Source organism: Larus michahellis, chromosome 1 (genome assembly GCF_964199755.1).
Source record: "Larus michahellis chromosome 1, bLarMic1.1, whole genome shotgun sequence".
Lineage (NCBI taxonomy): Eukaryota > Metazoa > Chordata > Aves > Charadriiformes > Laridae > Larus > Larus michahellis.
The window spans coordinates 150,754,267-150,782,149 of record NC_133896.1 but is presented as its reverse complement, the minus strand read 5'-3'; the positions used below and the strand labels follow the sequence as shown (position 1 = coordinate 150,782,149).

General features: G+C 39.9%; 1 protein-coding gene across 3 annotated transcripts in view; it reads right to left on the bottom strand.

Moving 5' to 3' along the window:
- Positions 1-804: 804 nt before the first annotated feature.
- TMEM131 (transmembrane protein 131) overlaps positions 805-27,883 on the bottom strand; it is a 106,593-nt gene continuing 79,514 nt past the window's right edge. The window contains exons 23-41 of one of the 3 annotated variants that reach the window (XM_074608438.1): positions 27,720-27,858; positions 27,501-27,610; positions 27,047-27,113; positions 25,967-26,118; positions 24,524-24,666; positions 23,187-23,373; positions 22,006-22,191; positions 18,266-18,424; positions 17,078-17,673; positions 12,859-13,034; positions 11,509-11,636; positions 9,972-10,096; positions 9,664-9,822; positions 8,731-8,908; positions 8,259-8,380; positions 8,059-8,155; positions 6,847-6,944; positions 5,341-5,504; positions 805-1,859 (exon numbers count right to left, since the gene is read on the bottom strand). In XM_074608438.1, coding sequence (XP_074464539.1) covers positions 1,563-1,859; positions 5,341-5,504; positions 6,847-6,944; positions 8,059-8,155; positions 8,259-8,380; positions 8,731-8,908; positions 9,664-9,822; positions 9,972-10,096; positions 11,509-11,636; positions 12,859-13,034; positions 17,078-17,673; positions 18,266-18,424; positions 22,006-22,191; positions 23,187-23,373; positions 24,524-24,666; positions 25,967-26,118; positions 27,047-27,113; positions 27,501-27,610; positions 27,720-27,858 — 3,283 coding nt within the window. In that variant the 3' untranslated portion in view covers positions 805-1,562. Of the gene's footprint in view, positions 1,860-2,428; positions 2,673-2,836; positions 2,995-5,340; positions 5,505-6,846; positions 6,945-8,058; positions 8,156-8,258; positions 8,381-8,730; positions 8,909-9,663; positions 9,823-9,971; positions 10,097-11,508; positions 11,637-12,858; positions 13,035-17,077; positions 17,674-18,265; positions 18,425-22,005; positions 22,192-23,186; positions 23,374-24,523; positions 24,667-25,966; positions 26,119-27,046; positions 27,114-27,500; positions 27,611-27,719; positions 27,859-27,883 lie in introns of those variants that run through there. The other 2 variants (XM_074608448.1, XM_074608458.1) reach the window with 2 other exon arrangements.

Here is a 27,883-nt window from a genome sequence, read left to right as displayed (position 1 = left end):
TCCAGAAGGTTCTTCTTTCAGAGATCTACATCTTCAAGCTTCTGCTGGTGGCAGCAAGACAGCCATCTGACAGTTCTAGAGATTTTGTTCACATAGCGCAAGCTGGAAAAGTGGTTGCAGTCTCAATTGCTTATTTAACACTCATATTTTGTTGCATACAATATTTCCTGTAGCATAAAGGTTTGAACTCAAATTTAGAGTTCTTATTCTTTTAAAGGATGAGTCCTGATAAAAATCTGCTGCTGTAAGTTTTAGGCAGTGCCACTGAGTCATAAGTAAATTTACGTTGCTAGTGTCTGTTAATGCTTTCTTGTAATGGAAGGGTTTATTTTTACCTGGCTTTAGCTCAGATGAATATAAGTAGTCACTGGGGCTTGCCTTACTGTTAATGAAGGAAAACAGGCACCCTAAAGGGACAGATAAATCATATCTAAAAATAGAAAAGTTCTTGTTCAGACCTCTACAAGAACAGTGTTACAAAGGTATGGGTGTAGCATAAACAGCAGTAGCTGCTACTGTGCCTGACACTTGGAAACTTAAACAGTGTAGACATTTTCCCAGCATTTTGCTATCCAGCAAATAAATTTTCGAGTGGGTGGCACTGTGTAACCCTGAAAACAATTTCTAATTCTCCGCTGCTACACAAACCCACACTGTTGAGAAGCTAGGTTTCATCTGCAGTGAAGTTTCTGTTGACAAGGGCCCTGTGCACAGCAGATTTTGGCCTGAAGGCTATCACCACCAAGCGGATTCATGCACACACACGTTTAGAAAGTATCAGAACAGAATTAGAGCAGACAGATCTTGAAAAAAGCAGTATTTATTTTAAAGTACAACCCAAAGTTGTATCCGTAAGAAATGCACAAGGTATCTTGTTTCTTCCACAAGTCTTGGCTGTGTGCATTTCAGTTCAACTTAAAAATGCATTCAGGTTTACAAATGTACAAACAGCACAGAAAGTGTATTACAGTCTCAACAGAATGCTCTTACATTCAGCCATTTTGCTCTTAAGGTTTTGTGTTGGTTTCGTTGGTTTTTTTTTTTTTTTTTTTTTTTTGTTTTTTTACATTCTTAGAACCTGTGTTAACAAAGACAGCCTTATCTTAAAAAAATACTCTGCATTTTAGCACAAAGTGCCTTTTGATTTTAAATTAGAACTTGGAGGATAATACTGGAAAAAATTTAAAAACCCAAACTGGTACTTTTTCAGAAAAGTATTGCATGCCAGGACCGTTTTATAGTTCAAATTGTTTCCGAAATAACGATGGCAGATGGTAAAACATGAAACCAGTGAAATTGTTCAGATTTACAGGCTTCAGCTGTAGTTGGGATTTGTGACCACACCCAGACTCTGTCAAGCTTATCTGCAATCTCACACTACCATATTGCAGGACAGGCTTTAAAAAGGAACAAGTGATGGAAGCAGGACTAGCAGGGAGGGAGGGGAGGGGAGAAAGAAAGAAAGCAATGACCAGCAACAGCCTGAAAATGATGTTTCAAAAATTTGCATTCAGAATTGTATTATGACCCAGGTAAGAGTTCTTCTTTCCTTTTGCTGAACTTCAGTTTTCATGAGGATAGTGTGAATTAGACCAAGGATCTGAACTTCTTCTTCCAATTGTTGGGCTCCAAATTCTCCAAGGATTGTAGGTCTGTCCCATGTCTTCAGCAGGATTGGCAACGGTGGCAGCAGCGGGCGGAGGAGGAGCGGCAGCGGAGTTTTCGCTACCCATCAGATCGATGCCTGACAACGCATTTGTTGGAGTGGTGAAGGGAAGGCCACTGTTGAGATTACTTGACCAAATGGAACTGCTGAATGGAGTGGTGGACCACAGGCCACTTGGGTTGCCAAGGATTGACTGCAGTAAAGACAGAGCCAGGTAAGTAGCAGTTTGGCAGCCTCTACTTTCACCTTGTTTACAGCCCCCCTGAAAGAAAAGTACCTAAGAAGCAGCAAGCCTGCTGTGGAACGCCTTCCGTCTTCACTGCAACAGGCAGGAAGAGAGACAGACTCTCTCCTCTGGAAGTCCAGAGACTTCCAGACAAAGTAAACTCCCTTTACTAGAGCTTGCACAGAGGAACCACACTACGAATAGTCACCAAACACATCTGGTAACTGAATGGGCTGCAGAATGCAATTACATTCCAGGCTTTTAAGATATTTTCCTTTGAGCTTATACGTCCCCACACCATTACTGATTTAAGCACTACTAGTATTCAAGCTTTAACACGCAAGGGCCAAAAAGCTCAAGCTTAATCAAACTAGTTAGAATGAGGTAGATAAACATGGTTCACGACTTGAAAAAAATAACAAAATTCAAGTTGCAATGGAAGGTAATAGCAAAGTTTATTCCTTGATCCTTTTTTGTCTGTTTGCAAACTTATCTCCTTGTATTCAGACATTATCTATAATAAATTGTACATTTTGGATGAACCTACCTGTGTTCAGCCCCACCGTACCTCCCCATATTCCCAGTATATACTTTTTCCCCCATCCAAAAGTTCTCCAGATGAGAGGGGATTAGAGAACTGGCCATTTGTCATGGAGTTCCAGTAAATCTCTCCTGGTTCAGGACACCTGGAAGTCTCTGACAAATGGTCCTGGTGCAGATGCAGGTGTGCTGCAACACGTCACAAATGCATTTGGGATGCATAGGACAGGTACAGCAAGCCTAGAGAACACATGCAGAAATGAACAAGGCCCAGGTTGTGTCAACTCTTTAATTTATTAAAGCCCAAATAGTAGCAAGCGACAAGCAGAAGAATCTAACCCATGGTGTGGTGGGAAGTGATACCCGGAAGCAGCCAGAGATAGAGATGAGAAAGGTTAGCATAACTTTCATGCTAATATTAGCACAGAACCTGCTACATGTAGGCTTAACGCACTACATACCTCAGCGCCAATAGATTTAATGTACATAGGCTGTAAATTCAATTTGCAAATATACAGTAAACTTGATACATCCAAAAGGTAGTGGACTTGTTGAGTAAGTGCTGTAAGGTACAAACATTCTTATGTTTGGATTTACTGGGTGCAGACAGGGCATCCCTTCCTAAGATCTCAGCCCTCAGATAATGCACACTAAAGGTTAACCAGCATCAGTGTACTCTGCATCTGAAGATTAAAATAAAAATCCCTTTAGAATAAAGTAAACAAGGTAGACCCTGCAAATGTCTTCACTTCAGGCTTTTATTTTCTCCCCTGGAATGCAGCAGGTATGCTGAATCATACCTGAAACTGGTCGGACACTAACACATTACCCAAAGCGTCCTCACAGAATCTGACACCGAGGGCTGGACAGGAGGTTTTGAGCATACTCAGGGGTTAACTGGGCCAGCGTCATTAGGACTCTCCAATGTCACTGAGAAGTTGAGCCAAACCAGGGTCACAGTTTATTACTGTTATATAAATAAATAGTTATATTTAAGCTATACAAGCATTAGACTACTAAGCCTACAGCAGGAAACACTAATTCTGCTGCTCAGACACCAACCCTAGCACACTAAAAGTCCACCCTATTTCCTGCTGTGGGCAAGCGCCAGGAACTATTCCTACATTTGGGAGAGCCTGATAGAAAGATAATTGCTGAAAAAGTGGAATTAACCAGGAAAGGCACGGCAGAGAAGTGTACCTTGGGTTAGACTGCTACTCTTTCTGGTGGAGAAAGGTAAAAAGGGTTGCCAGCACTACACGCGGGGAAATGGAGGAAACAGGAATAAGGGATTGTGGTTAGAAAGAAACTTGGGAAGAAGTCCCAGCAATGCGGCAAGGCCTGAGGGGAGACAGGCCCCAGAAGTTTAATTTGATTTAGTACCGAAGCAAAGAGTTACAACACAAAATGGTAAAGCGAGAGGAACAGGGAAGGAGGATGATGAAAATCAACTCCCCCAAAACGTTCCTAGAAAAAAGGGTAATACAGAAGCCACTATACAACTGCTGTTTGCAAGAACGGCTTTGGCTCTTGTGCCAGAAAGGCGAAGAGGACAGGGCTCTGGCCTGGTATCTGCTCCTTTCTCTAGCACTTAGAGCAAGGAGGTTCAGTAACAAGAATACGTAAGTTTTCCTGTTCTGTCACACCATGAGCACTTGAAAAAAATCACTATCATTAAAAAGGCTTTAAACACTTCAGTCTGTTTGCTGCTTCTTATTTGTTAAGCAATCTGTTCCTTGAATAAGCTCCTAAAATGCTTTTTGTCTCCCCAAATCAAAGTATTTAAAGGGAGAGACTGACAATTCTTCTACACCATTTGTCTGGCTTCCATCTTGATGCTTCCTGAAGCACACTTAGGGTATTTTTCAGAAGCAGCCAGGAAACAGGTTGGGAGCTAAAGAGATTGTTCTGGTTGTCCTCAATCCCTCCTCCTATCAAATGCTGAGAAATCTGCCCTCCATGTGACCAAAAAGCAAAAATCTCTCCTTACGTAGTTTTAATGACATTACAGCTACAGTTGTAACCTCGTGACAAGGGCAGGATCAGTGAGTGTGTGTCTATAAGAAGCTGTGTGACCTTCTTTGGCTTCCCCTGCCCGCTGTCTTCCCCCCAACTCCATCTGAACTGCTACCAGGTGAAGTAAACACTGCCTCTTACTCACTACAAAAACATTTTCAGAAGACAAGATGAAGAACGATTTCAGCTGGCACTGAAGACAGCTGTTGCGACGTAAGTTTTATTCTGACAGAAAGGGAGGTACAAGGCTGAGAGACCAGTGCTACAATCTGTGTAAAACTTGGGGTTTTTTTTCATCTTCTTTGGCTATAGTCAAGATCTCCATCAAAATCAGTTGTCAGTTTAAGGGCTTCACTTTTTGCTCAGTCTTTTAGTGTTTTTTTTTTTTTTCTAAGCTGAAAATAATATGTTTGAGGCTTTTTACTTTTACGTAAGTTTTTTTTAGACTTTTTGTTAATTTACAAGTAGGTGCAACACTGGACTCAGGAAGCAGAATCAAACCCTGAAAGTTATCATATTGGCTACTTTGAAACTATCTGTCAAACTGGAAGTGACAGAGGCAGTGTCCGGCCATGGCACAGGAGCAGAATGGCTCTTTCCACAATCCTGAGGCAAGTGGGAATGGAACACACTTTTGTAAGTGCTGCAAGGTGCTCTCGTGAGAAGTATTTTTATGTGAAGCAATTTACATGGATTCACCATCTGCAGGTGAGCAGACTAATCACTCTTTGTCCAACAGTCATTTCAACTTAACTGCACAGAAAGATGAATACATGTAGCTTCCCCTTTTCCTTTATTCTTCAATTGATATTTTTCACCCAAATTTAAAAATCATCTAAACGAAATTAGATGGCAGATACAGAACAGGTTGGTACTCAGAGTGAATACTTACTGCAGTTGTATGAGTCGGGGAACTCGAGCTTGTTGGCCAGGAGGGTACAGAATCTGTAGCTGAAGGATCCCAGATGGATGATGGAACATTATTGAATTCACTCCAGTTTCTCTGAACATCCTGCCCGTAAGCAGATCGAGCTAAACCAAGTTTGCTAAAAACCTCTAAAAATAAAATGAAATAAGACTGAGTACATTACTCTTCCTCTTTTTCCAAGAGCCACAGCAGACTAATACTCTTCATAGTAATTTCCCATGTTTTTCTAGCACGTCCTGCTGCAGTGCAAGAACCAAGATTAGAAAAGGTCACGCAGTAATACAGATCTCATCTCACGTGCCCTACATCAGGCAGTGGCTACAAAGTTAGAACCATGGTTATAGTGAGGAAAAAAAGTTATACGCTTACTGTGTATAATTCAGTATCAACCTATGGATCTGTTTGATTCCTGGTATTATTCACCCAGAAGCAAACAGTCGGGGAACCAGGCAGAAGCACAGCGATACTGCGAGTCCTGGCAGTTCCTCACAAGAAGTGAACTGCAAGTGGAGTAAGCAACCCAGCTGAAGGAGCCTCTCGTAATTGCAGCGCTCGTTTGCCTTGCAGCACTCCCCACCCAGGTATCTCCTGGTACAGCAGGCGGCGCCCGCTGTGCCCCAGCCCAGACCCCATCTCTGCTGGAGAAGAAGAGGGCAGCACCAGCACTCGTGGTTTACCTGGTCCCTGCACACAGAATTGATCCCAGGCATCTTGCTGCCGTCCCTCAGAGTTGCTGGTGCCAAGTGCTGCTGCTGAAGATTAAAGAACCCCACAGCAGCAGCTGCTATTGATTGTACACCCCCAGCATTTTTTGTTAGACATACAGTAGACAGCATTTTTTTCAGGAGACATACAATCCATTTTGCAAATGCCACATTTGAAGTTTGCTTTGCTTATCCTCTTTTGCAGACACCTTAAAAAATACCATATCATGCATCCCCAAACACGGTATACAAACCTACAGTAAGCACGCAGAACATCCATGCCCTACAATACAGCCTGCCTGCATCAATGCCCACCTCAACAGTTTACCTAAATATTTGAATACAGGAATTAATGGCTGGTTTTAGCATGCATCAGTTCATCATGCAGCTATACAAACGCTAGAGGAAGACACAAGAGGAAAGCAACATGAGGGATGGGCCTCAGTTACAGAGCAATGGTTTTGTGCAGGCGTTAAGTGCTCAGGAAACCACAGGCCCAGTGGCAATATCAAGAAATTTTTCTGAAACAAAGAACCTTCAAAACCAAGTATTTCCAAGCCCAACAAACACTCTAAAGAGTTTCCACTAACTCACTGTGGGCTGAAACACAGAATACACCACTAAATTTTTAACACACTTTCCTAAATATTGATCCATTCTGGGGACCGGGACGGGAACACTGTGTATACTTAGACCTGTGGAATGGAGACACACCATTTCTTTACCTGCATTTGTATATGGAAAATATTTGAGAACAAAAACTCACCTCCAGTTAAGTTAAAAGAATGTCCAAATGCAGAGAATGAGTTGAGAGGTGTGAAGTCGGGACTGCTGGGATTGCTGATAGGACTCCACAAACCCGAACTAAATATTATGGAGTAACGGGAAAGCAATACACAACTCATTAACACAGTACTATTGACAATATTAACTTACTGATCTATATACAAATGTATATGTATGAACGTATGTGTGTGTATATATTTAACTATTTATGGTGATCAAGAGTTAGGAAATCAGCTTATTTTTGTTTTAACAAAAGGTTTCAGTGAAATATCATTTTTCTGTGTATACACCCATCTTGGAGAAACACACTGCTATAGACAAAATGCTCTTTAATTTGTAGGCTGAGCTCCAACACAAACCTGAGAGTAGCTCTTTTGATCAGTTTTTCAGAAAACTTAAAGGGTCTAAGCCATAGTGCAGGTTTTTTTGACAAGCAGACAAAATTTAGAACCACTCAGCAGGGATACAAGTGCTCACACTCCAGCTTGCGGGCAAGGTTCTTGGTACTACATCTGAGTTAACTGGAACCAGCGATAAACATTTACAAAAGCAAACCAAAACCGTACCCACAAACTTTGCTCAGAAAAGCAATTCCTTTGCATATTGAAACTTGAATTCAAGTCTCTTTCCTATTCCAGAAAGGTTACCAGACGCTCACTGATTTTTACAACCGAGACAGACGTGCACTGCCAAAATATGTCAGAAAAGACAGCATGCCTTGGGGAACACAACTGAGCACGCTCTGTTCTGCTGCTACTCGTAACGCAAAGTCCAGTGATAGTTCTGGTCTCAGTGTTAAAACTGGGAGTGAAAGATACTGCTGTACAGCAAGATATTCTGCCTGTAAACTATTTCAAGCGACCTTGGTTCATGCTCCTCAATACTAAAAGAGTGAAGCTGATTTCTCATTCTTTGGATGTCTGGGGAACACAAGATTATTGAGTTATTGGTAATGGCGGTGGTGGGGGGAGTCCCATCACATCCAGAACATCCTGCTTTCTACTTCTGAGTCACTTTTAAGTTCTAAACCTTTTTTACAAGGTGAGAGAGGCTTTGCCCAGACTTTAAAAAACAGTTAAAAAAAAAAAAAAGAACCAAAATTAATTCTGTCACTACCTTCAAAATGCCATTAAGGGCTTACAATCTTCTTTTCTAGGGGCCTAGGTATTTGCCTAGAGAATATAAAAATTACCTGTCAGAGCCATCACTGTCAACAACTGCGTGGGAAATGCTGATATTGCTGGAAACATCCATCTTGCTTGGAGAAACCTTTGGTAAACCACTGCCACCTGCAAAAATATATAATATATAAAACGAGTAAAATAAAAAAACCCAAACACGATATTCAGGAAATATTCAGAAATATTTAGAACTCCAAACTGGTTCTAGTACCTGGGCTCTTGTCATAACCTGCAGCTACAGCAGCAAAAGTAGGGTTACCATTCCTGCCTGGAAGAGAAGCTGCCTTTGCCAGCTTGTGTTTGGTACCATTAGGCTGCTTGCTTTTCATTTCACTTAAAGGACAAAGAGGAAAAAAAAAAGAAAAGAAACAAGATTAAGGTTTTGGACTTCAGTAGTTTGATTTTAAAAAAGCAGCAATTTAAGCTAGCATTCATGAAAACGTTAACAACAGCTCAACAGTTCATGTAATTGCGCATTTTTCCAATCTACCAAGTCATAAGAAAACCCAGAAAAATATAAATAGCATGGGGTAAGATATGCACGGTAACAATCTGCAAAAAAGCAGTTTCCATGGGAAGAGGAAATCGGTCTGAGAAAAAGGAAGATACACCATGTGAAGCACATGGGTTCCACAAGTGTTCCGTGCTTGGGAAATCAGTAGGAGGTGCGGATTTGGACTCACTTGCTGCAGCTGCTGTTCACAATGCTGCTGTAAGAGCCCCCTCGCGCCCCAAAAGCTAAAGATGCGGGAGGAGGAGGAGGAGGAGATGGAGAGGCAGGCGTCGGCGAGGGCTGTCGCTGTTTCAGGAAAGCATCTGCGTTCAGGGTTTGCAGAGAGAGTTTATAAAGGTTGTCCGTAGCTATAAAGAGAAACACAAAACACTTTCCTGTAGTATCTACTTTAAAATGAAGGTTTCTCAAATGTCTGCTATCCTTTCTGTTCAGATTGAGGAATGACAACAAAGGCTGTTCCCAGTAACTGCAGAAGTAGCTCCTCCCCTATATTCACCTATCATTATTTAGGTTTACTACCTATTTTCAGAGAGATTGTATTGCAATAAAAGCACCAAGATAAACTGATTTGTACGGAAGAAAGAACCTTTCTAAGCGAGCGCTGTGGAGAGAGATGACTTTATGTTCGCATGCAACGAAGAGGAAGGTGATTTGGTTCCCACACAAGGGACTTATAACGCAACCAAAAAGCTTTTAACAGCGCCCCACGCTAACCACTGCATTAAGGTGTTTTCAGTGTTTCCTCTCAAGGACAAGTCATGTAATTAGTTTCAACTTTGACTGCAGCAGACCTGACCACGCAAAACCCCGTCTGCTCTAGAAAATACATTTTGTTTTTGAGTTGTAATTCTCATTTCCTCAATCTCCCCAGCAGCTTCTGAATCCTGCCCATCACTGAAGAACTGTGGAAGGGCCCATGTTCTGCCTATGCTGTTTTCAAAGCTCCCAAATCGTACCAGATGCCATCAATGAGGCCCACAGAAGAAAATGGGAACACAACTATGCAGTGAAAAAAAGACAGGAAGATGTATAAACAGACCAAGCCTACCTACAGACGTTCATTGCAGAAGACTAATTCTGTCATCCTCTAGTGATTACTTACAGCTGCCAGCTTTGTGAAGAGGCACCGAGTCCCACTCTGGGGGTGGAGAATCCTTTTCGCCTTCTGAGCTGCTGGTGTTTCCTAGCTCCTGTCCAGAACCACTGGGGAGAAATTTTGCTAATACTGGTGGCCTGCTCTCCATTAACTTACTGTTCAGACCTATTAAAACACAAGAAGAAAAGCAAGTCCATGGGTAGTAAACTGAACAGCTTTCTTCTCAGAGCAGACTTAGAATTAAGCCCTCAAGAGGGATTACAAACAACCGAATAAAACTCCCGAGGTATTTATAAAAAAGAGCCTCACACTACCTCTCGTTTTGGGGAGGTTTCTTGATTTAGACCCATTCGTCAAAAGGTGCTGTGTAGATATCTTGGATGGAAAGGTTTTGCGCTGCTTGTTTTCCAGTGGGGGAGTATAAGACAATTCCAAGGAACTAAATGAAAACAGAGATACACTTATTTTTAGGCTCTCTGAAATCCTCAAGAGGAGATTTTAAAAAAAATTTTATATACCTATATCTATCTATATATGCATCATATAGTTTTACAAAAGACTAGTCTCCTGTGGCTTTCTTGTATCAACCTCATGCTTGTCTTCAAAGCTATTCGTAAGCAGAATTTTATATTTCTCCTATATGCAACCCCACCCTTCCTAGCTCTGGCTCATTTTCTACCCACACTGCTCTGCACATTTATTAGGGCTCACTCACCTTCCAGGAGAAGCTTTCATCCTGGAGCTCCAGGATTATAGAACCTTTTTGATTATACAGAGGCAACAAGAGATGGCAATTGGCATTTTTCTGCTCTGCCCGCCCCCGCTTCCTTGTTAGATCACACGCTCCTGATATGCTATTGCCCTCAATGTACAGGATCATCTTTTACTCAATGACGTAAAACTATTCAAACCCACCACCAAATTACTTTGGCTACATGTTCTTCTTCAGCTATTTGATTATGTCTCTCAGACTTTCTAGGGAGGAACTATTTTACCCATTTCTTGCAGAAGAACTCCAAACCAGCTCTCACTGGGGCCTTTGAACACTATCACATGTAATGAACTTGAGATTTATATGATAAAGGAAAGTAGATAATGGTAAGAATAAATAAGATAAGGAGGAGACTTTGCCATGCAATGTTTTCAGAAATATTTTGAAGAAAATTAATTTATACTAACTACTAATCCCAGTTAGTCTAGTATTAATTACGGCAACAGGGAAAACACAAGCCAATATACCATGCCTCGGTTTGGTAAAGTTTACTTTTGTGGCACTTGGTCACTGATCTGATTTCAGAATGTCAGAACACTATTTCAGACTGAACTAGATATAGTAAGACTAAGGTTCTTCATTTTTCCCCTTTCTATCATCTGCAATCAACCACCTGTCAGTAAGGGAAAGGGACTGGCGGCAGCAGCAGCCCCCTTTAATAACATACCCAAGACTCTGATCTTACTCTACGATACAAAAAAGGCTGTAATTTCACCAAGGGCAACTGAAGGCACTCATATTAGTGCCAGTTTACTGTGCTGCCACTAGAAGCTCCTGTAGAAACATTAAGCCCATTTTGTGTATGTCATACCTGTTACAAAAAGCTGAACATTGCTTAACCTGTTTTTCTTCTCTGGATTTAGTTCTCATTTATGCACTGTATTCCCATTAAATAATTTATTATTTACAAGCTTCATATATTCCCTGGTATCAGGAAGGAAGAGGAAGCTGCTTAAAGGTATCTGCTGTTGGCATTAGCCAGACTGGCAGCCACAACAGTCAAACACACAGATTTTTATCAATCCATCTTCCATTCAAGCACGATGCCTTCTCTAATAAAAAGCCTTTGTTATGCTCACCTGGGTTTCACATCTACAGGGATTTCTTTCTTGATACTTGTTAGCAGTTTTTTAGTTTTCTGTTTTACTTGGACTATTTCATTTTCAGGTTTTTCTGGTATAACTTTTCCCTTTTGTTTTTCAGGTTCCTATAAAAGACATTATAATAACATGTTGATATTCATGAAAAGTAAAGCCACATATATAGTACAAAACGAGCTGAAGAAAGAATGCTAGTCAAAAACATAAGCATGTTCGCAGCATAGAAGGTATCTTTTTTACTACTTAGTGAGTACACCTACAAAACGTGGTATCTATTTTTTTCCTATTTGGAAATCGAAAGGTCTAGCAAATTAATGAACTTCAAGCAGATCTGATGTTTGCAAATACACAGCTCCTCAGGCCACGGCCTCTAAGACTCCTCTAAGACTCCTTTAAAAGATGCTCACTCTGTACTGAGACGGCGGTCCAGGCAGTCTAAAGCAGACTCTTCAACAAAGCAAAGAATGAGCAACTCACCATTCAATTTATTTTTTTTAACCACACTTCTAAGACTTTCTGAATATAAGCATACTGTCAAATAGCCATCCTGAAAAATCAAAGGTGATTTTCAAATGAAAACTTACTAAACCATAACTTCTAAAATGTATTACATGGACTTCTTCTCTTTGTTCCCCCAGCTAGAATCCCTGTCTTTTCCAAAGTTCCATTTTAAAACATGTCAAAATTTAAGCTTGGTTTTCTTCTCTTTGTGATTACCTTTGCTTCGTTTGGTTCCCCAGCACATGCTTTAGGACAAAATATTTGTGGCAACCTGGCCACTACACAAATTGTTAGAGCTTTAGTTTATTACCTAGAAGCATGTAGGCCAAATGAGTAAAATAAAGGTAGGGGTACTGTCAAAGGTAATTAAGTTAACTACCTGCTGACAAGTTACCACCAGTCAACTCATCCTTTGTAACTGATGAAATGCACAGTTTCAGCACACACCTAAATTATTGAGTAAAATTAGTGTCCATACTTTTGTGTTTTATTCTGCAAATAGAACAGGCCAGGAGCGTGCGGAGAGACAATCACCACAATGCTGCTGACAACTGGTGGCTTATTCAAGCCACAGTCACTCAGGCACTTTCAGTCCCGAGACTACAGGATTCAGGACTCATGTTCACACTCACAGAGGAGCAAATTTTATAAAGCACATAGAAACGAAGGCAAGGATTGGGAAAGATGTTTTTTAATTAACATTCTTCCTTTGTTAAGTATGATCATATATGAAAGCTGGGGGTGAGGTGGGAGGAAGAGACCGTATTCCTGCTCTAACAGGTGACCCACCAGCCACACAGGAGCCTGCTTTTATGAGCAGTGCCGTACCTCTTTGAGAAGTGGTTCTGTGTCTGGGTTGGAGGTTTCGGTTGTGGTTGAAGAACTGTCATCATCTGCCAAGGAATCCTTCAGTTCATCCTCCTGTTGCTTTCCTTTCCCTCTTCTATCCTTTTCTTCCCGCTTCTTCTGTGGCTTAGCCTTGCGCTGAAGTGTTTTCCCTTTCCCTAGGGAGATAAGGATGCTTCAGATTCTCAGCAGCAGTACTCCAAGACGGGCTAAGTTCACTTCATTTTAGAGGCTAACCCATGTGATTAAGCCTCTCAAGTCTGTCATCTGTTATGACACACCAACCATTTACAGCCGCTTCACACCAATGTGTGCAATAGCATCACACCTGAAAAACCCTGATCTCCACCGCATTTATGCGCCTGAGCCCTACCTCCATCGCCTCTCTATAGACAGTGGGCACCTGGCTACCTATAATTCTTCTCTGCTCTGATCCTGGCATTCCTTTTAAACACCTTAGAATCCAATTTGACAGTTTCACCATGCAAGACTAGATTTAAACATGAACTTCAGAAGTTGGTACAAGCTTTATCATCTGAACGAATGAAGAACAGAAATAATTAGCATGCTTCTGTTAAAAAAAAAAAAACAAACCAAAACACCACCCAAGAGTAAGACAGAGTGGATGAGAAAAAACCACCAGTAGTATTTGTCTAGCAAAGACGTAAAAAAACCAAACCCCCAAACCCAGAAATTTCACACCCCGGTATACTTTCTCTCCTTGACATATTTTATTCTTTCAGAGTGTACTATTCTAAGAGGTATCACTAAGCTGAATGTAAAATAGTTTGGCTTGACACGTTCAAGTGTTACTGCATCTCAAAGTAGGGAAAACAATGTGTTAAACAGGCCAGGAGAGTTTTAATTAATTATCTTGAAGCAACCCACATAAATAATGCTACTTGAGCAACTGCTTATGTTTTCCCTGTAATTTCTACAGGTTAACTGAAATGTAGCATAGTATAAGTTCAAAATGTAGAGGTTTAAGAACCTTCAAAATTAAGCCAAAAGTCCTGGCTTGCAAAATAGGCAGGATTAGGCTTCCCAGGGAGTAAAAAAGTTATCAAAAGAGCATCAATATAGAGGCACTGCGCGTGTGCTGAGTCATCATTATCTTACCATCGCCTCTTGTTATTCTCTTACAGGATGAGAGCATTCACAATACTCTTACATCTTTCACTAGATGCAATAAATGCCTTTACCAATTAGACCTTTCTTAGATACTGCCCTTCAGACTAAGCAGTCTCATTTATGCGCCGCACAGTGCCTGCATACAGCTCCCAGCATGGACGCAAGAGTTCACTCAAGTAAAGGCTCACTTAACCTGTGCTGAATAAGTGGATTCAGCCTCTCCTGGGATTTGTACCAGCTCAATCTGGAACTGAGTCTGGAAGCACAATGGTAGCTGTCATATTTTATTTGGCAAAATGTTCCTCAGGGAAAGTTTGTACCAAAACATAAATTTGCCATCAGTATTTTGGCAAATATTAGATATATATCAAAGGGCAGTGCCTTCAGACTTTGTTTTCTTCAGACAATGTTTTCAGTATCAAGCACAACAATAATACTGGAGATAAAAATATTCTTTTTTGTGTGAATGCAATTAAAAGAGTAACTACAAGTAGACCTTTGTATGGAAATTTTCTAAAGGTCGGCTTCCAGCTTATCGGGGATATTCTGGTTTTACCTCAAGTGGCCGCATTCTAGAATTTGCTTCAAATTTAGTCAATATTCAGGATTGCTAAAATGTTTAATGTTCAACATCAGAAAATATATGCAAAATGCTATCATGACATAAAAATACAATACAAGGCAGCTGTTTAACAAAAAGTAATTAATGCAGCCTCTGCAGCAGTCTGCTAGGACCTCAACGTTAAAAAGCTGAAAGAGAAGACTATAAAGACAGGAATCCTGCGCAGGATGCTATGCCAGCCAGTTTTAGTCCAGAAGCTGCTGCTTCTGCAAATATTTGTGACTAGCTCTAGCTATTTACCTAAAGACAAATATCAGTGTGTGTATGTAGATCCAGATAGATAATGGAACTTCCCCTATGGTTATACGTTTTTAAAGAGGGCAAATGGAAATGGGCAAGTTTTATTTGATGCACTGAGCTTCTGTGAGTCAAGTTAGGGTTTACAGATAACGTTGTCTGTTTGTTTGTAAAGCTCATCCAAAAAGAAATCTACATGCATAAATACGATGCATTGATCTAAGAAGATGAAGAGGTCAGGAAAACTATCTGGATTGCAAAATGTAACATTCATAATATGTTTTGCAATACAGAGTATGTTTAAATATTCAGTATACCACCATGTCAAAGCCCAAGTGATGCAAAGCCTCTGTAACAGGAGGAGAAATGTGAATTTATGAATTTGTAATCAGGAGAAAGTTACAAAATGGAAAAGTAATGCCAAAAAATGGAATCAATGTAAGTGACTAAGAACTAGGCATTTTAACATCGTTTAAATTCCTTTTGAAATTGATAGGCAAATCAATGGAAGCACCCATCTCAAGAAAATGCATTTAAATATAGTTGAAAAGAAAAATGTAAACAAAGGTCTAGCAACACTTAGAAGCAGCTATTTGCTAAGACAAGCTCCAAATACACCGACTGCTAGAAATTGCTATAGGTACAAAAAATGTTAACATAGGTACACCACATTATTTGCATCAGGAATATGCTTCTGAAACCAAACTCAGTGGTCCCCACATGCTGTGTAGCAGCTGCACTGTACAGCAGTACTCGAAAGCAGGAGGTTCCTTTTCAGGTTGAACTACAAATGGAAGACACGCTCCAGAAGTGCTACCAGCCCTTTCAGGCATTCCGTACGTGGACTGGATCAGTCCACCGTAAATCTACTCCGACGGCCCCATAAGGACGCTGCACCCTCACTACCAGCCATTTTGCTCTCCAGAGCTCCAATACGGCGCTATTTGTTAACACAGACGCTGCCCATGAAACCTACACCTACAGCCATGTCATTTGCCAGAGTACCACTAGCCTTTATGAAATGAATACCTGACAAACTGATCATAATTCAGATTAATTCCCCCAAACACAGCCTCTCATCTAAACTAAAAACAAAACAGGAGAGAAATAAAACAGCTTATTTCAGCAGGATCCCAAAACCTCTCATCACTTCAGAGTCTCCACTTTGAAAGTTCAGATGCATCACCACATCCACTCTGAACTAATTAAGAACTATCTGCTCATTACTCCTTAACAGAGTGAAGCTTTCCTCTTTGGTGGGGCGTGATCATACAGATGCCTCAGGCTTTAGATGCCATCCCACCGTTCATCATCTTAACTCCATCCCTAGTAAGCAACACAGTATCAATACAGTTTCTGTACAACAGTGTTGTTAGAAAAAAGTGAAAAAAAACATTTAGAAATAAACATATTAAGATTAAATTTATAACCACGTAACTCTGGGACACAAGTGAAATGGCTAATACAAAAAAACAGGATTAGAAGGCCTACTCTAACAAAGTGTTATAAGAAGGAAAGGACATATACTTTTAAAAGTCTCTACGTATCTAATGTACGAAATTCAATACATTATTTTAAGCATTAGTCAACTGAAAAGATGCGTAAACAATTTAAACTCACTCTAACCTCATGCGAAGATGAATGCAGTTTAGAAACACAGGTGCCATAAAATTATTTGCTGACCACCTGACATCAAGGATTTTTTTACATCTGCAAGTCTGGGCATGAAGAATTCCATTCCCAAACAATAGCACAGGGGTTTACAGATATCTCTCTCTTCCTCCCCCTGCCTTTCTCCCCGTCTCAGTTTTCATAATACACTAGGATAAACTTCCTTTTCCTTCCCTCAGTCCCCAGCCCCAAGTAAAAATGATGGAGGTGGGCGGGATGGATGCTAACCCAAAGGCAAAGGAGAAGCAGCCAAAAGCATCTTTCTTCTTCAGGGGGTCAGATGTCTAAATAGGCACACTTGCTTTCATCAAAATGTTCTCAAAATTTTGCAGGAAGGATCACAACGTGGTACTGTACAGAGAACTTCTCTACCATAAAAGAAAGGAAGTGTTCAAGACACGGGCACATACAGCCGGGCAGGGAACAGCTGAGAAGCTATCACTCTCCACGCTATGAAAACATGACCTTTACAGTTGATTAAATCTTGTTCTGTGGCTTACATAATGAATCATCCTGTTAAAAAAAGCAGCACTGCATTACCTTTGTTTTTTGCTAGTGGAGATGGGGGCTGCTCTGTAAACACATCTGGGGAAGGGGATTCTGGGTGGTCAAAGTCTTTTTCCATAGTTTCTATGAGCCCGGTGAGATCCGAATCCTCCGAGCTGTGCCTCCTGCTGCTGGCACACTCGCCGTGCGATGGGCTGAGAAGCGGTAGCTGTGGCAGAGCACTTTCAGTCTGTTGCTCCTGCTGCTGGGGCCCGGATGCCGGGGGTTGCTGGAGGGGCTGCTCTGCCAAAGCTGGTGCCGGCTGCTGCGCCGGCTGCTGGCTCTGCCTCGGCCCCTTGGCTCTTTTGCCCGCGGCGTGAGTCTGAGCTGTGGCACCTGAATCCAAGGTGAAGGGACCCGCTCTGCTCACGGACTGCATGGAAGCCGCTTGTGCTGAAGTCCTATTAGGTATGCTTGAACTGGGTTTGGATTTGATATTTTCAACATCAGGTGCGTTTCTATTGCTGTGAAGGTGTGCTGTTGCATTGCATTGTTTATGATTCCCTGCACTGGATCGTGAAGACGAACTGCCCGCTCCATAGATCCCTCTGGATGAACTGTGATTAGAATCCGATCCAAGCGCATTCAAGCTGGAAGAACAACAAGTGTTTAAATATACTCTACAATGTTTCCATTCTTCCACAGGAGAAACAAAGCACTGTGTGCAAAAGGATCCTTGAACTACACTGTTCTTGGCGTATAACCAACAAAATGCCTAAAACTAGCTTGACAAGTCAGTAGCCTTTACCATTTCCTGTTCACTTGCTCGCTGTACGCGTGAACACACACGGTAAAGTGACGGTCAATATATATGGTGGAAGGAACGCTGAAAGGAGATTTTTTTACAACTGAGGACACCAAAGGTAGGAACTTCTGGCCTGTAATTTTTCTGCAGCCTACACCTTTCATTTTCAAGGAGCATTAACAGGAAACTTAACAGGGTTTGGTTTTGGTTGGTTGGTTGGGGTTTTTTTCTCTTTCTTTTTTTCCAAAAGATGAATATTCCTTACAATCATTAAATCCATCTTTTTATTCAAACCATCTTTTTATAAGTAATGAGAGGAGCTTTATTCTTTCACCTATTCTAAAGAGCAGTATTACCTTCTTATTGGCCTTACACCTAAAGGAAAAAAAAAAAGGGGGGGGGGAAACATCCCACACAGAACCCAAACACATACTTACTTTCCATCAGATGAAATTCCAACTATTCTCCTGAGATCAAGTGGCCTTCCCATATCAAAGGGAGGGTTTGAGGCCTCAAAGGACAAGCGTCTCCTAAATGGCTCCCATATTCCTTGAGCTTCTAGATAGGCTGTTCCAATTACCAAGAGAAAGAGTACGCTGCAGAGAAGAGAGGCAGTCATGTATTTCTCAGTTTTGAGCATTTTAAGGTTAATGAATCTAATCACACAAGACAAAAATTTTGTATCTTGTACCGAAAAGCTGAAAACTGCATACAAACCACAACTTTGTCTGATAGAAACATAAACCACAGAAGTTTAGCATGATATATACATCACTAATACTGAGAATGGAAGTTAGATGCAAGTCTGACATGCAGCTGTGAGGAATACTAATCCAAAGGGGAAAAAAGATATAATTAAAATATTAAAATGACACCCAAGCGGTCAGCAACTCTCACAGTTCCTTGGTGCAATTCCATTCAAAAATAATGTAGAATTCTCTGTAGAGAATTGTACTGCTGCTCAGAGAAGTAAATTTTAAGAGCATCATTTCAAGGAGTTTTATAAGGAGCTGCATGTGCTGCAATACCGCGTTCAAGAGTTCTCCACTTACATAACGCACTGCAGTGAACTACATTTTTGAATGAAGCAATAAAACCACTGCAGAGACCTTCATCACAGGGCCATGGATTTCATCTTCTAACAGGTGGGAGTTTTGGGGGGGGGGGGGGGAAGGAGACACAATGACGATGACTAAAGCTTGCCTTGCCTATTACCCTGTAAACTTTATGCAAAAAAGAACTTTAAATTAGCAATTTATGTTTCTGTTCTCCCCCCTGTTCCGACTGTCAGTTTTTTTAAGTCAAGTGTATGAAAACCAGCATCGATTCACACAAAAGGATGAGATACCTCTTGCTTAATTTTAGCTAAAAGAATCTAGTCTAGATACCTTCTGAGTTTTAACCATCACCAAAACTACAAGCAACTCTGGAAACCAACTCAGCTGGTGATAGCTGGTTATCAGTGCTTTATTCCCTGCCCCAGGGATTAAAAAGGATTCTAGACGCATAACCAGATGGCAGAAGGTAGGAAAGATAAATTTCATCCAAGATGTTAACAAACAACAGAAAAGTTAAAGAAATAGGGGAATTCTTCAGACAAGCTTACACAAACTCTTACTCAGAAGAGTGACGTTGCTTTGGGTCCCATGCTATCAAAAATGGAATTACTTTTGGGATGTAAGGAATAAGCTATAATCTTTCATGATGCAATTTGAGCATTTCACAAGACTGATACCACCAAGAGCATCACATCTCTATCAACCACCGTGGTGCTACAGAAACTGGGGCTGGAGTGCACTGGGTTTTGGTGGGCTGGGGACACTCTTCCCCCTCAGCCCCACAGAGCTCCCCTCGCGCTATCAATGCCGGGCTCCACAGAGGTCGTACAGGGGAGGCTGCAGCAAAAGGTCACCTTGAGGGCTTCTCCTCTGCCGCTCTCTGGGTATGGACTCTGCTCTCTCTATGTAAGCCAACTGTGGTGTTTTGATAAATGAATATCAGCTTTGAAATGAAAAACAGAACAAATCTTGTTTCGTGGTCTTTTTAACTGCAGTTTCTGGTTTTGGTGTGGTGGTGGGAACAGTGGTGGTTCAGGTTTTTTTTCATTTTAAAAAAAATATTATTGAAAAAAAGAAAAATGTAACTAGCTTAAAGCGGTCATGTCATTTAAATTACAAAACAAATTAGCGTGAGGAAAACCACACACCGGGGAGTAACATGGTCTAGACAACCAAGAATGATCTTGGTACATCCCTCTTTTCCCTCACAGTTTGATCTTGGAGCACACACATGCTTAGTTGGTAAGCTCTTGAAAAAAAGGGCTATCTCCTTTGTCATGTTTGTACATATCCCATCCAGTTGGACTTCAAAACTTAGAGCCACAAGCATGGTACCAATCCAAACCAATAGTGATTTAGGGAAGGCAGCAATAAACACCACCTTATTAAATTAAAAAACATGAACTAGACAAACTCATAGAATTGTTCATTCCTAGATATTAAGGGCAGCTTTGCAACAATATGAAAGTATTGTTTTAGTGGCAACTAGCAAAGCCCTACGTGCTGGCATCCTAAAAGTTAGAGGCTGCCTGTGCACAGGATCTTTGGAATATTATGAAAGGGTTACATAAGGGCTCTTCTCAAGGTTGCTGCTAATAAGGATGTTTTGTACTTGCAGGAAAAAAACACAGTGAGGGAAAGGATTACTATTCTGTATTCTTTTGTAAAGTCTGATTAAAAAAATATGGTACACAAAGTTATCCACGCAAACTACACTTACAAGCTGACAAGCATTATTCACTTTGTCAATTCACTAAAGAGAAACTAAGCTTATAAATTTCTAGCAAGCATACAGAAGAAAACCACTTAAGTACTTACTCAGCACTTCCCTAAGCAACTCAATATTTGTTGGGAAACAGAATTTCCTAAGTAATAGAGATTTTCTTGTTACTTAGGAAAATGCAGTTTCCTAAGTAATACTGCATTAATTAAGAAAGTGCTGAAGAGTCAAAAAAGAAAATGAAGCAGGCTCCGACTTTATCATCTCTACTTCTTTTATCAATCCCTAGAAGGAAAGATAGCTTAACTGAACATTCAGCATGTAATATAGTACAGCAACATGGAAGAGACAGTATCTTAATATGAAAAAACTCCATAATGCAGGAATATTACCTATCTGTAATAACGCTTTGGATTTGCAGCACACAGAAAGGCCACTTTTTCATCACAGGCAGCTACAGCAGCAATTCATCTCAGACTAAGATATAAACTTAACACTAATGAAAAAGGAAAACGACATTTGCTGTTACTGATAAGTAACAACTTTACTGATAAGTTTCTATGCTAGGGTTTTCTCTGGATAAAGGCAGCAGAGGAAAGTGTCTCACACCCAAGAGATGAGCAGGGACACATTGTTTATAACCTCAGATTTCAAATAAATAAAGAAGGGTAGAGGTTAGACTAAGAAAATGCAGTGGAATTTTCAACTTGTGTATCAGCCAGTCATAGCTAACAGACATCTGTTTGCTGAGAAAAAAAGTGCATTAATATGCTACTACGTAACCAGCGAGTGCGCAGTGTTGCAAACAATGCCCTTCAGGTTCTCAGAAATCCTGTTATTAGTATCACCAGTTGTCTGTCACATACAGGTGGCAGCAAGTTAAATTCATCCAAGGCATCTGCTAAGCTCATTACAGTCACCACCTCTTATCTCTCTAAAGCACAATACTCCAGAAGGATGCTTGAATTTCTATGGGAATTCATGGTTAGCAGTGCTATAATACATAATTTGATTCAAGTTTGGCTTAATTGTTTATCAAAAGCCTACACATTATCAGGGTTAACAGGAGTATCTATCTCACTTAAGGAAATAGGCCCACGCAAGAAATATATTATTTTGTCCTCAGTTTGAGCAGAAAGTCAGTACTCCTCAACCTTAAACTGTTCACATTCAATCCATAGTAGCGTTTATTAATTTTTTATTAATTAATTGATAAAATATTAATCCATAGTAGCACTTATTAGTTTTTAATTATTAATTTCTCCTTTTCCACCTCACCCTATTTTATTTTACACCAATTAAAGCATGTTCTGAATACATACATACTTTTCTTCAAGCTGTATTCACGCAGCGGTCGTTGGTGCGCATATACCAACAAAAAACCCCGTACACACACTACCTCATTATTCCTGAGATGATTATGTACAGTGCCAATTCCCAGTTGGGCCTGGGTAGCGCTTCTGCACACGTTGCTAACATGTGATATGGAAGGGATGCATTCAAGATAAATATGAATTCAGAGCCTCCCGCAGTGATGAACTTTAATTCACGTATGACTCTGGAAGCAGTGAAATCAGGTGTAAACCTGAAAACAAAGTCAAACACATTAGAACTTTCCATATGGACAGACAAAAGTTTGAAATAATTTATATTATTCATAAATTAAAAAAAACACAACCACAGACTACACCGACTACTGCCATAATTGCCAAACATTTATAACAAATAGCCCTAGTAGTACGACTAATAATCATCCATGCAATTAGCCTAAAAATGCTTATGAGCATCTTTCAAATACCTCAAGATGTGTTTGACTAAGTCCATAAACACCTACGCTTAACGCATCTGACACTAGAGTATCCCTGATACCCCTGTGGTGGTTAAACCCCAGCCAGCAACTAACCACATCACCACTATGTTCCCATCTCATCACAAACTATGACTGCTGCAGAAACACTCGTGAAGTTACACTGGCTACAATATCTCGCACATCCTTTTACAGAACAGAAGCATCTCTCAACTTTTCAGATATTATATTCTGAATAGTTAACTTTACATCAAAGCAATGTTAAAAGATCAGGTTTTGGTGCAGAGATCTTTTACAATAAAAATTGACAGAATTAAACAATCATTATCATTAAGGCAACAGACAAAATGCTCAAGATTAAAATGCTGTGCATTATGGTAACAATCCTTAGTCTAAAGGCTCTTTTCTACATACTGCAATGCACCAAAAACGTTTGTAAATCTCGATCTCATGCACATTCACAACCCAAAGGAAGGAAATGCATAAAAAAGACATATAGTAACGTTATGCCAACTCAGTAACATATACCTTACTGGACAGTAATAAAAGTAATACGATAGTCAGTCACAAAAACTTGAAGTTACTTAAAAATCAAATAGTTTTTGCAAAAAGAGAAAGATTTCATGTTTTAAGTTGCACAAAAAAAGCCCCAAACTACGCAAAGCTTAAGTAAGAAACCTCAGAATTTAACCAACAGAAAACTCAGAAACAGAATAAGGTATAGAGAATTCCTAATGTAAAATTCCATTTAAATGTAAGAAAAAAACACTTACAATATGACAATGTCTTTAGAGGCATTGGCACTTAGTGCAAACTCATGACAGTTAACTACTTTAAATCCATATCCTTCACATGTATAGCCACTGATTTCCATAGTTTTCACATTAATCTGCAGCTGCCCCGTATTTTCCACTTTAAATGTTCTTCTCAGCGTGAAATTCGGTTCTTTGTATTTCATTTCTAGAAATAAACAGCAGAAAGTGGTTAGTGTTATGCTAAACAGATCTCCTTCACTATATTCATGTTCTATGGTAGAAGAGAGCTCTGTCAGTATAATAGCAGAAAACGGGACTAGTGAGGCCCATGGAAATATTTACATAACCTGCAGAAACAGATCTCTGAAGCCAGATTCTCATCACTGTCAAGGTAGGGCACTTGTACAATTCCAGAGCACTCTTAACTCATCAGGGAAAAAACACAGACCCCAAACCTCTGACTGCACTGCTGCCTCACAAAAAAGAAAAGCATCCAAGCTGTAAAGTTCTTCGATGCACTGCTTAGTGTTGTGGTAGTCTGTGAAAAGTTCCAGCATGAAGAGAATTAAAGCTTATTTTTTGTGTCTTAAAAATAAAACAAAAATAAAATCCAGAGCTGAGCTACATGTACCTTATTAGCGAAAAAAACCCAAAGCAAACCAAAAATCCGTAACCCACAACATGTAAGACTAAGCTTTACTAAGCTTTCTTAGTCATCCCTTGAAAAAAGCAGAATAATCTCAGATAATAATTAACATGGCACCTTACAAACATGTCTGGAAATCTGCAAAGTAACAAAGCAGATTTTAATACCAAATACAACTAAACCTCTTTTACCACTTCCTTTGGTAATACAGGTAACTCTCAGCTCGTCGCTGGGAAGCAAGCCTGGGGCTGCAGAGCAGAAAACTTCTCACCCCAGAGTAGAAGCTGGCTGGGATTTAGTTTTCATCAAGGAACATGCCCTGCCTTTTTCCCTGTTGGCTATATGCATACAGATTCCGAGGGTGTGAGGGAAAAGAAATATATATAGAAAGTTGCATCTCTGATCCAATTTGACTTAAATTTAGGAAGTAGAGATTATCCCAGTATATTTACCAGGATCTTTACCTCCTCTATCCTGAATTTTAGTAGATGAAGGGCTTTTGTTTCATCTTTCCTAACTTTCACATGAAAATGAAAAAGGTAAAATATTTAATTTTCTGCCTAAATGAAGAAGTGATTTTAATGTACTTAAAGTAATTAAATTTCTGGGACTCTAGAACGGGGGAAAAAAATTTTTCCACACATTTCAAATTGTGCATGCAAAACGTAATTTCTTTTCTGTTCAGCATAGTAGCTCAAGACGTACTCACTTTCTGAACAGTCTTTTAATAATGCTTCTGTGATTTTAAAGCGTAAAGAACTTCCTGCACCAGGAGGTTTGCCTGCCACCTTCAAGCTCTCAGTCGTTCCTTGTCCTTGTACCATTATGGCATCTATTACAGTCAAATTATTTCTGTGTACAAAGAAAAAAGGGGAACATTCATAAAAGGATTACGCAGTCTATTGCTCCTGCAAGCTTCTCTATAGACCATAAAGTTATATCCCAAATCTGGAAGACAAAAATGTAAGCAGTTCCACAGATAATTCCCACAATATGGAAGTCAATAGCGGGGATCTCAAACATAGTGCCTTCCAAGACAAAAACTTAAGAAATTACAACACAGCATGCAAATAAAAACCCAGTGAAGTACTAGCTAGAATTTATATTTCATCATCATATTAATGTATCACACCTCATACAAAAGTGAAATAGAGCTCTTTACTAGAAAGATTGAACTTGCATTGCAGCGTGATCTTGCAAATGGCATCTATAACTAGTGTCCCTACTTTCAAGATAGCATAGCATGTATTTAAGAATTCAAGTCTCCAAGCACTGGTGGATGAAAAGCTGGACATGACCCAACAGTGTGCACTTGCAGCCCAGAAAGCCAAACACATCCTGGGCTGCATCAGAAGAAGCGTGGCCAGCAGGTCAAGGGAGGTGATTCTGCCCTTCTACTCCTCTCTTGTGAGACTCCACCTGAGTACTGATCCAGCTCTGGAGGCCCCACCATAAGAAGGACGTGGACCTGTTGGAGTGGGTCCAGAGGAGGGCCACGAAGATGATGAGAGGGCTGGAGCACCTATGCTACGAAGAAAGGCTGAGAGAGTTGGGGTTGTTCAGCCTGGAGAAGACAAGGCTCCGGGGAGACCTTATAGCAGCCTGCCAGTACTTGAAGTGGGCTTATAAGAAAGATGGAGACAAACATTTTAATAGGGCCTGTAGCAACAGGACAAGGAGTAATGGTTTTAACCTAAAAGGTTCAGACTAGATACAAGGAAGAGATTTTTTACAATGAGGGTGGTGAAACACTGGAAGAGGTTGCCCAGGGAGGTGGCAGATGCCCCGTCCCTGGAAACATTCCAGGTCGGGTTGGACGGGGCTCCGAGCAACCTGATCTAGTTGAAGATGTCCCTGCTCATTTTTGGGGTGGACTAGATGACCTTTAGATGTCCCTTCCAACTCAAACTAGTCTGTGATTCTATCATAAGTATAACAATATATTAGGAAATATGTACGGAATACTGTTTAACTATTGCAAAACATATCACAATTGCATTTCAATTAAATCTTTCTCCAGACACATATGATTCTACAATTACTCTTGTAAAAGCAATAGTTTCTAATTGACAGCTGATCACAAGTACAATCTTGTATATAAATAAAAAACATCAGAAAAAACTCACACTCATTTTGGAAATATCTATCATACCTGATAACAATTAACGATGAAACAGTTTTATTAAAAACTGGAGTGAACTTTACTTTGACAGACTTTCTCTCACCAGGTTTTAGTATTAGGCTTAAAACCGAATGACGAGCCAGGCCCTTTGTAAGTCCTACAGTGCTCTGTAGTGGCTGGACCTTAAAAGAGTGGGGAAAACAAAGTAACACTTTTGAAATAGGAAATTTTTACATATATTCGATAGAAATGATATTACTTCAGTGAGAAAACAGGTTTGTCATAAAGAAGTGTACTACCCAATGACATATACTGGGTTTTTTTTAACCAAAAAGTCCGATAGCACAAGAATTTCCCCACTTCGTAAACCATCTGTGTTTATTAAGAAGCAGACAAAAGATAGCAAGACAGAACTGAGCTAAACTACACACATGTGGATCTGGTAAAACTCCAGTAGATGAAAGAGTTAAGAAATTCTTAAGTGCGTATTTTAAACTCTAAATTAGCATTAAACTATTATGTAACATTTTTTACCCTCAAAATATTCCATTGTTAAAACATTCTTAGAATATCTAAAGGGGAAAAAGCAAACTTAAAAGAAGAACTATTGAAAAAAAGTGTATTTTGCTAAGTTTGCCTTTAGATAATGTGCAAGCATCCAATTGCTAATCTACAGCAAACTGCAAATGAAGTGGAAAAGGTGTATATATCAGGTGAGAAAAGAAAGTGTTCGGGATGTGGCATGCTCTATATGAAAAAGCACACACTTAAGGTTGTCCACTCAAATCCTTTAAAATAAAGAACAAAGCAATGGAAAACTCAATACTTTACTAATTTTAAAACTAGCAATTGCTACACTGAAGAAAAGAATGCTGTATCAGTAAGAGAATGAATAAATGCAGTTTTTCTGAAACTTCTACAATCCTACTGTTTTTAATTATTACATTTGAAGAAATACTATTTTTCCCATTTCCTTGAAAATATCTAATAGAAGCACCACATTTTTTACAGATATTAATACCTAAACTTGAAGAAACATACGACTGAACTCTTATTAAAACGTTAAAATATCTAAATTTAAAAATCTAAAGAACATATGGAAATACTTACGCAATTTCTGAAGACCTGGAACTCCAGAGTCCTCAGATTGAAATTAGCTGGCTTACTCAAATTAAACCTGAAACAGACATGCAATTTTTTTTCTCCCCCCAGATCAGGGAAGATAACAACATACTTGCATTTATGGATTTTAGCACAAACCAAGAACTTATGACAGGACTCAAATAATATGCAGCTGAAAGGATCATTTGATTTTTCTTATTTCCCCCCCTCATACATCAAGTTAAGGAAGAAATGTAAACATCATATTAGCTTAGAAAAAATACAGATGCGCATTCAATGGCAATCAGCCTAGATTCAGTTCTCAACTGGCCTAATGATTCAAATTCTAGAAGTGGCCAGCGCTGTAACTTCCACCACAGCTGCCAAATACTGCATGCATTTTTTGTAAAATGCATTTTGCTGCGGAGTGAGAATGCCCTCAGCACTCTAAAACAATACTTACCGTTCTAACATTTTATCAACAAAGGTGGATGGGTTAGAATACAGAGCTACAGGGAGGAACTGAACATACACAGGAACGTCAGCTGGATTTTCTAGAAAAATTTCTTCTTCCTATTCAGAAACACAATTGTTTTAGAATTTTACATTGAGATAAATGCAATTAGTAATACTTATTAAAATGTAGCCCATACAAAATTATACTATCAACAAAATAACTCACCGATGAGCTGTTTGTATTGGTAAGAGGGAAGCTCAGATGGCGTGGTGAACTAAGTATGGAAGGCCAGGACATTTCGGCTGTAATTTTCAACCTGACGTCCTTCTGAAGATCTGTGTCTACTTCAAATACAGCATTCAGTCTGGAGAAACAGTTGTAAAACTTAC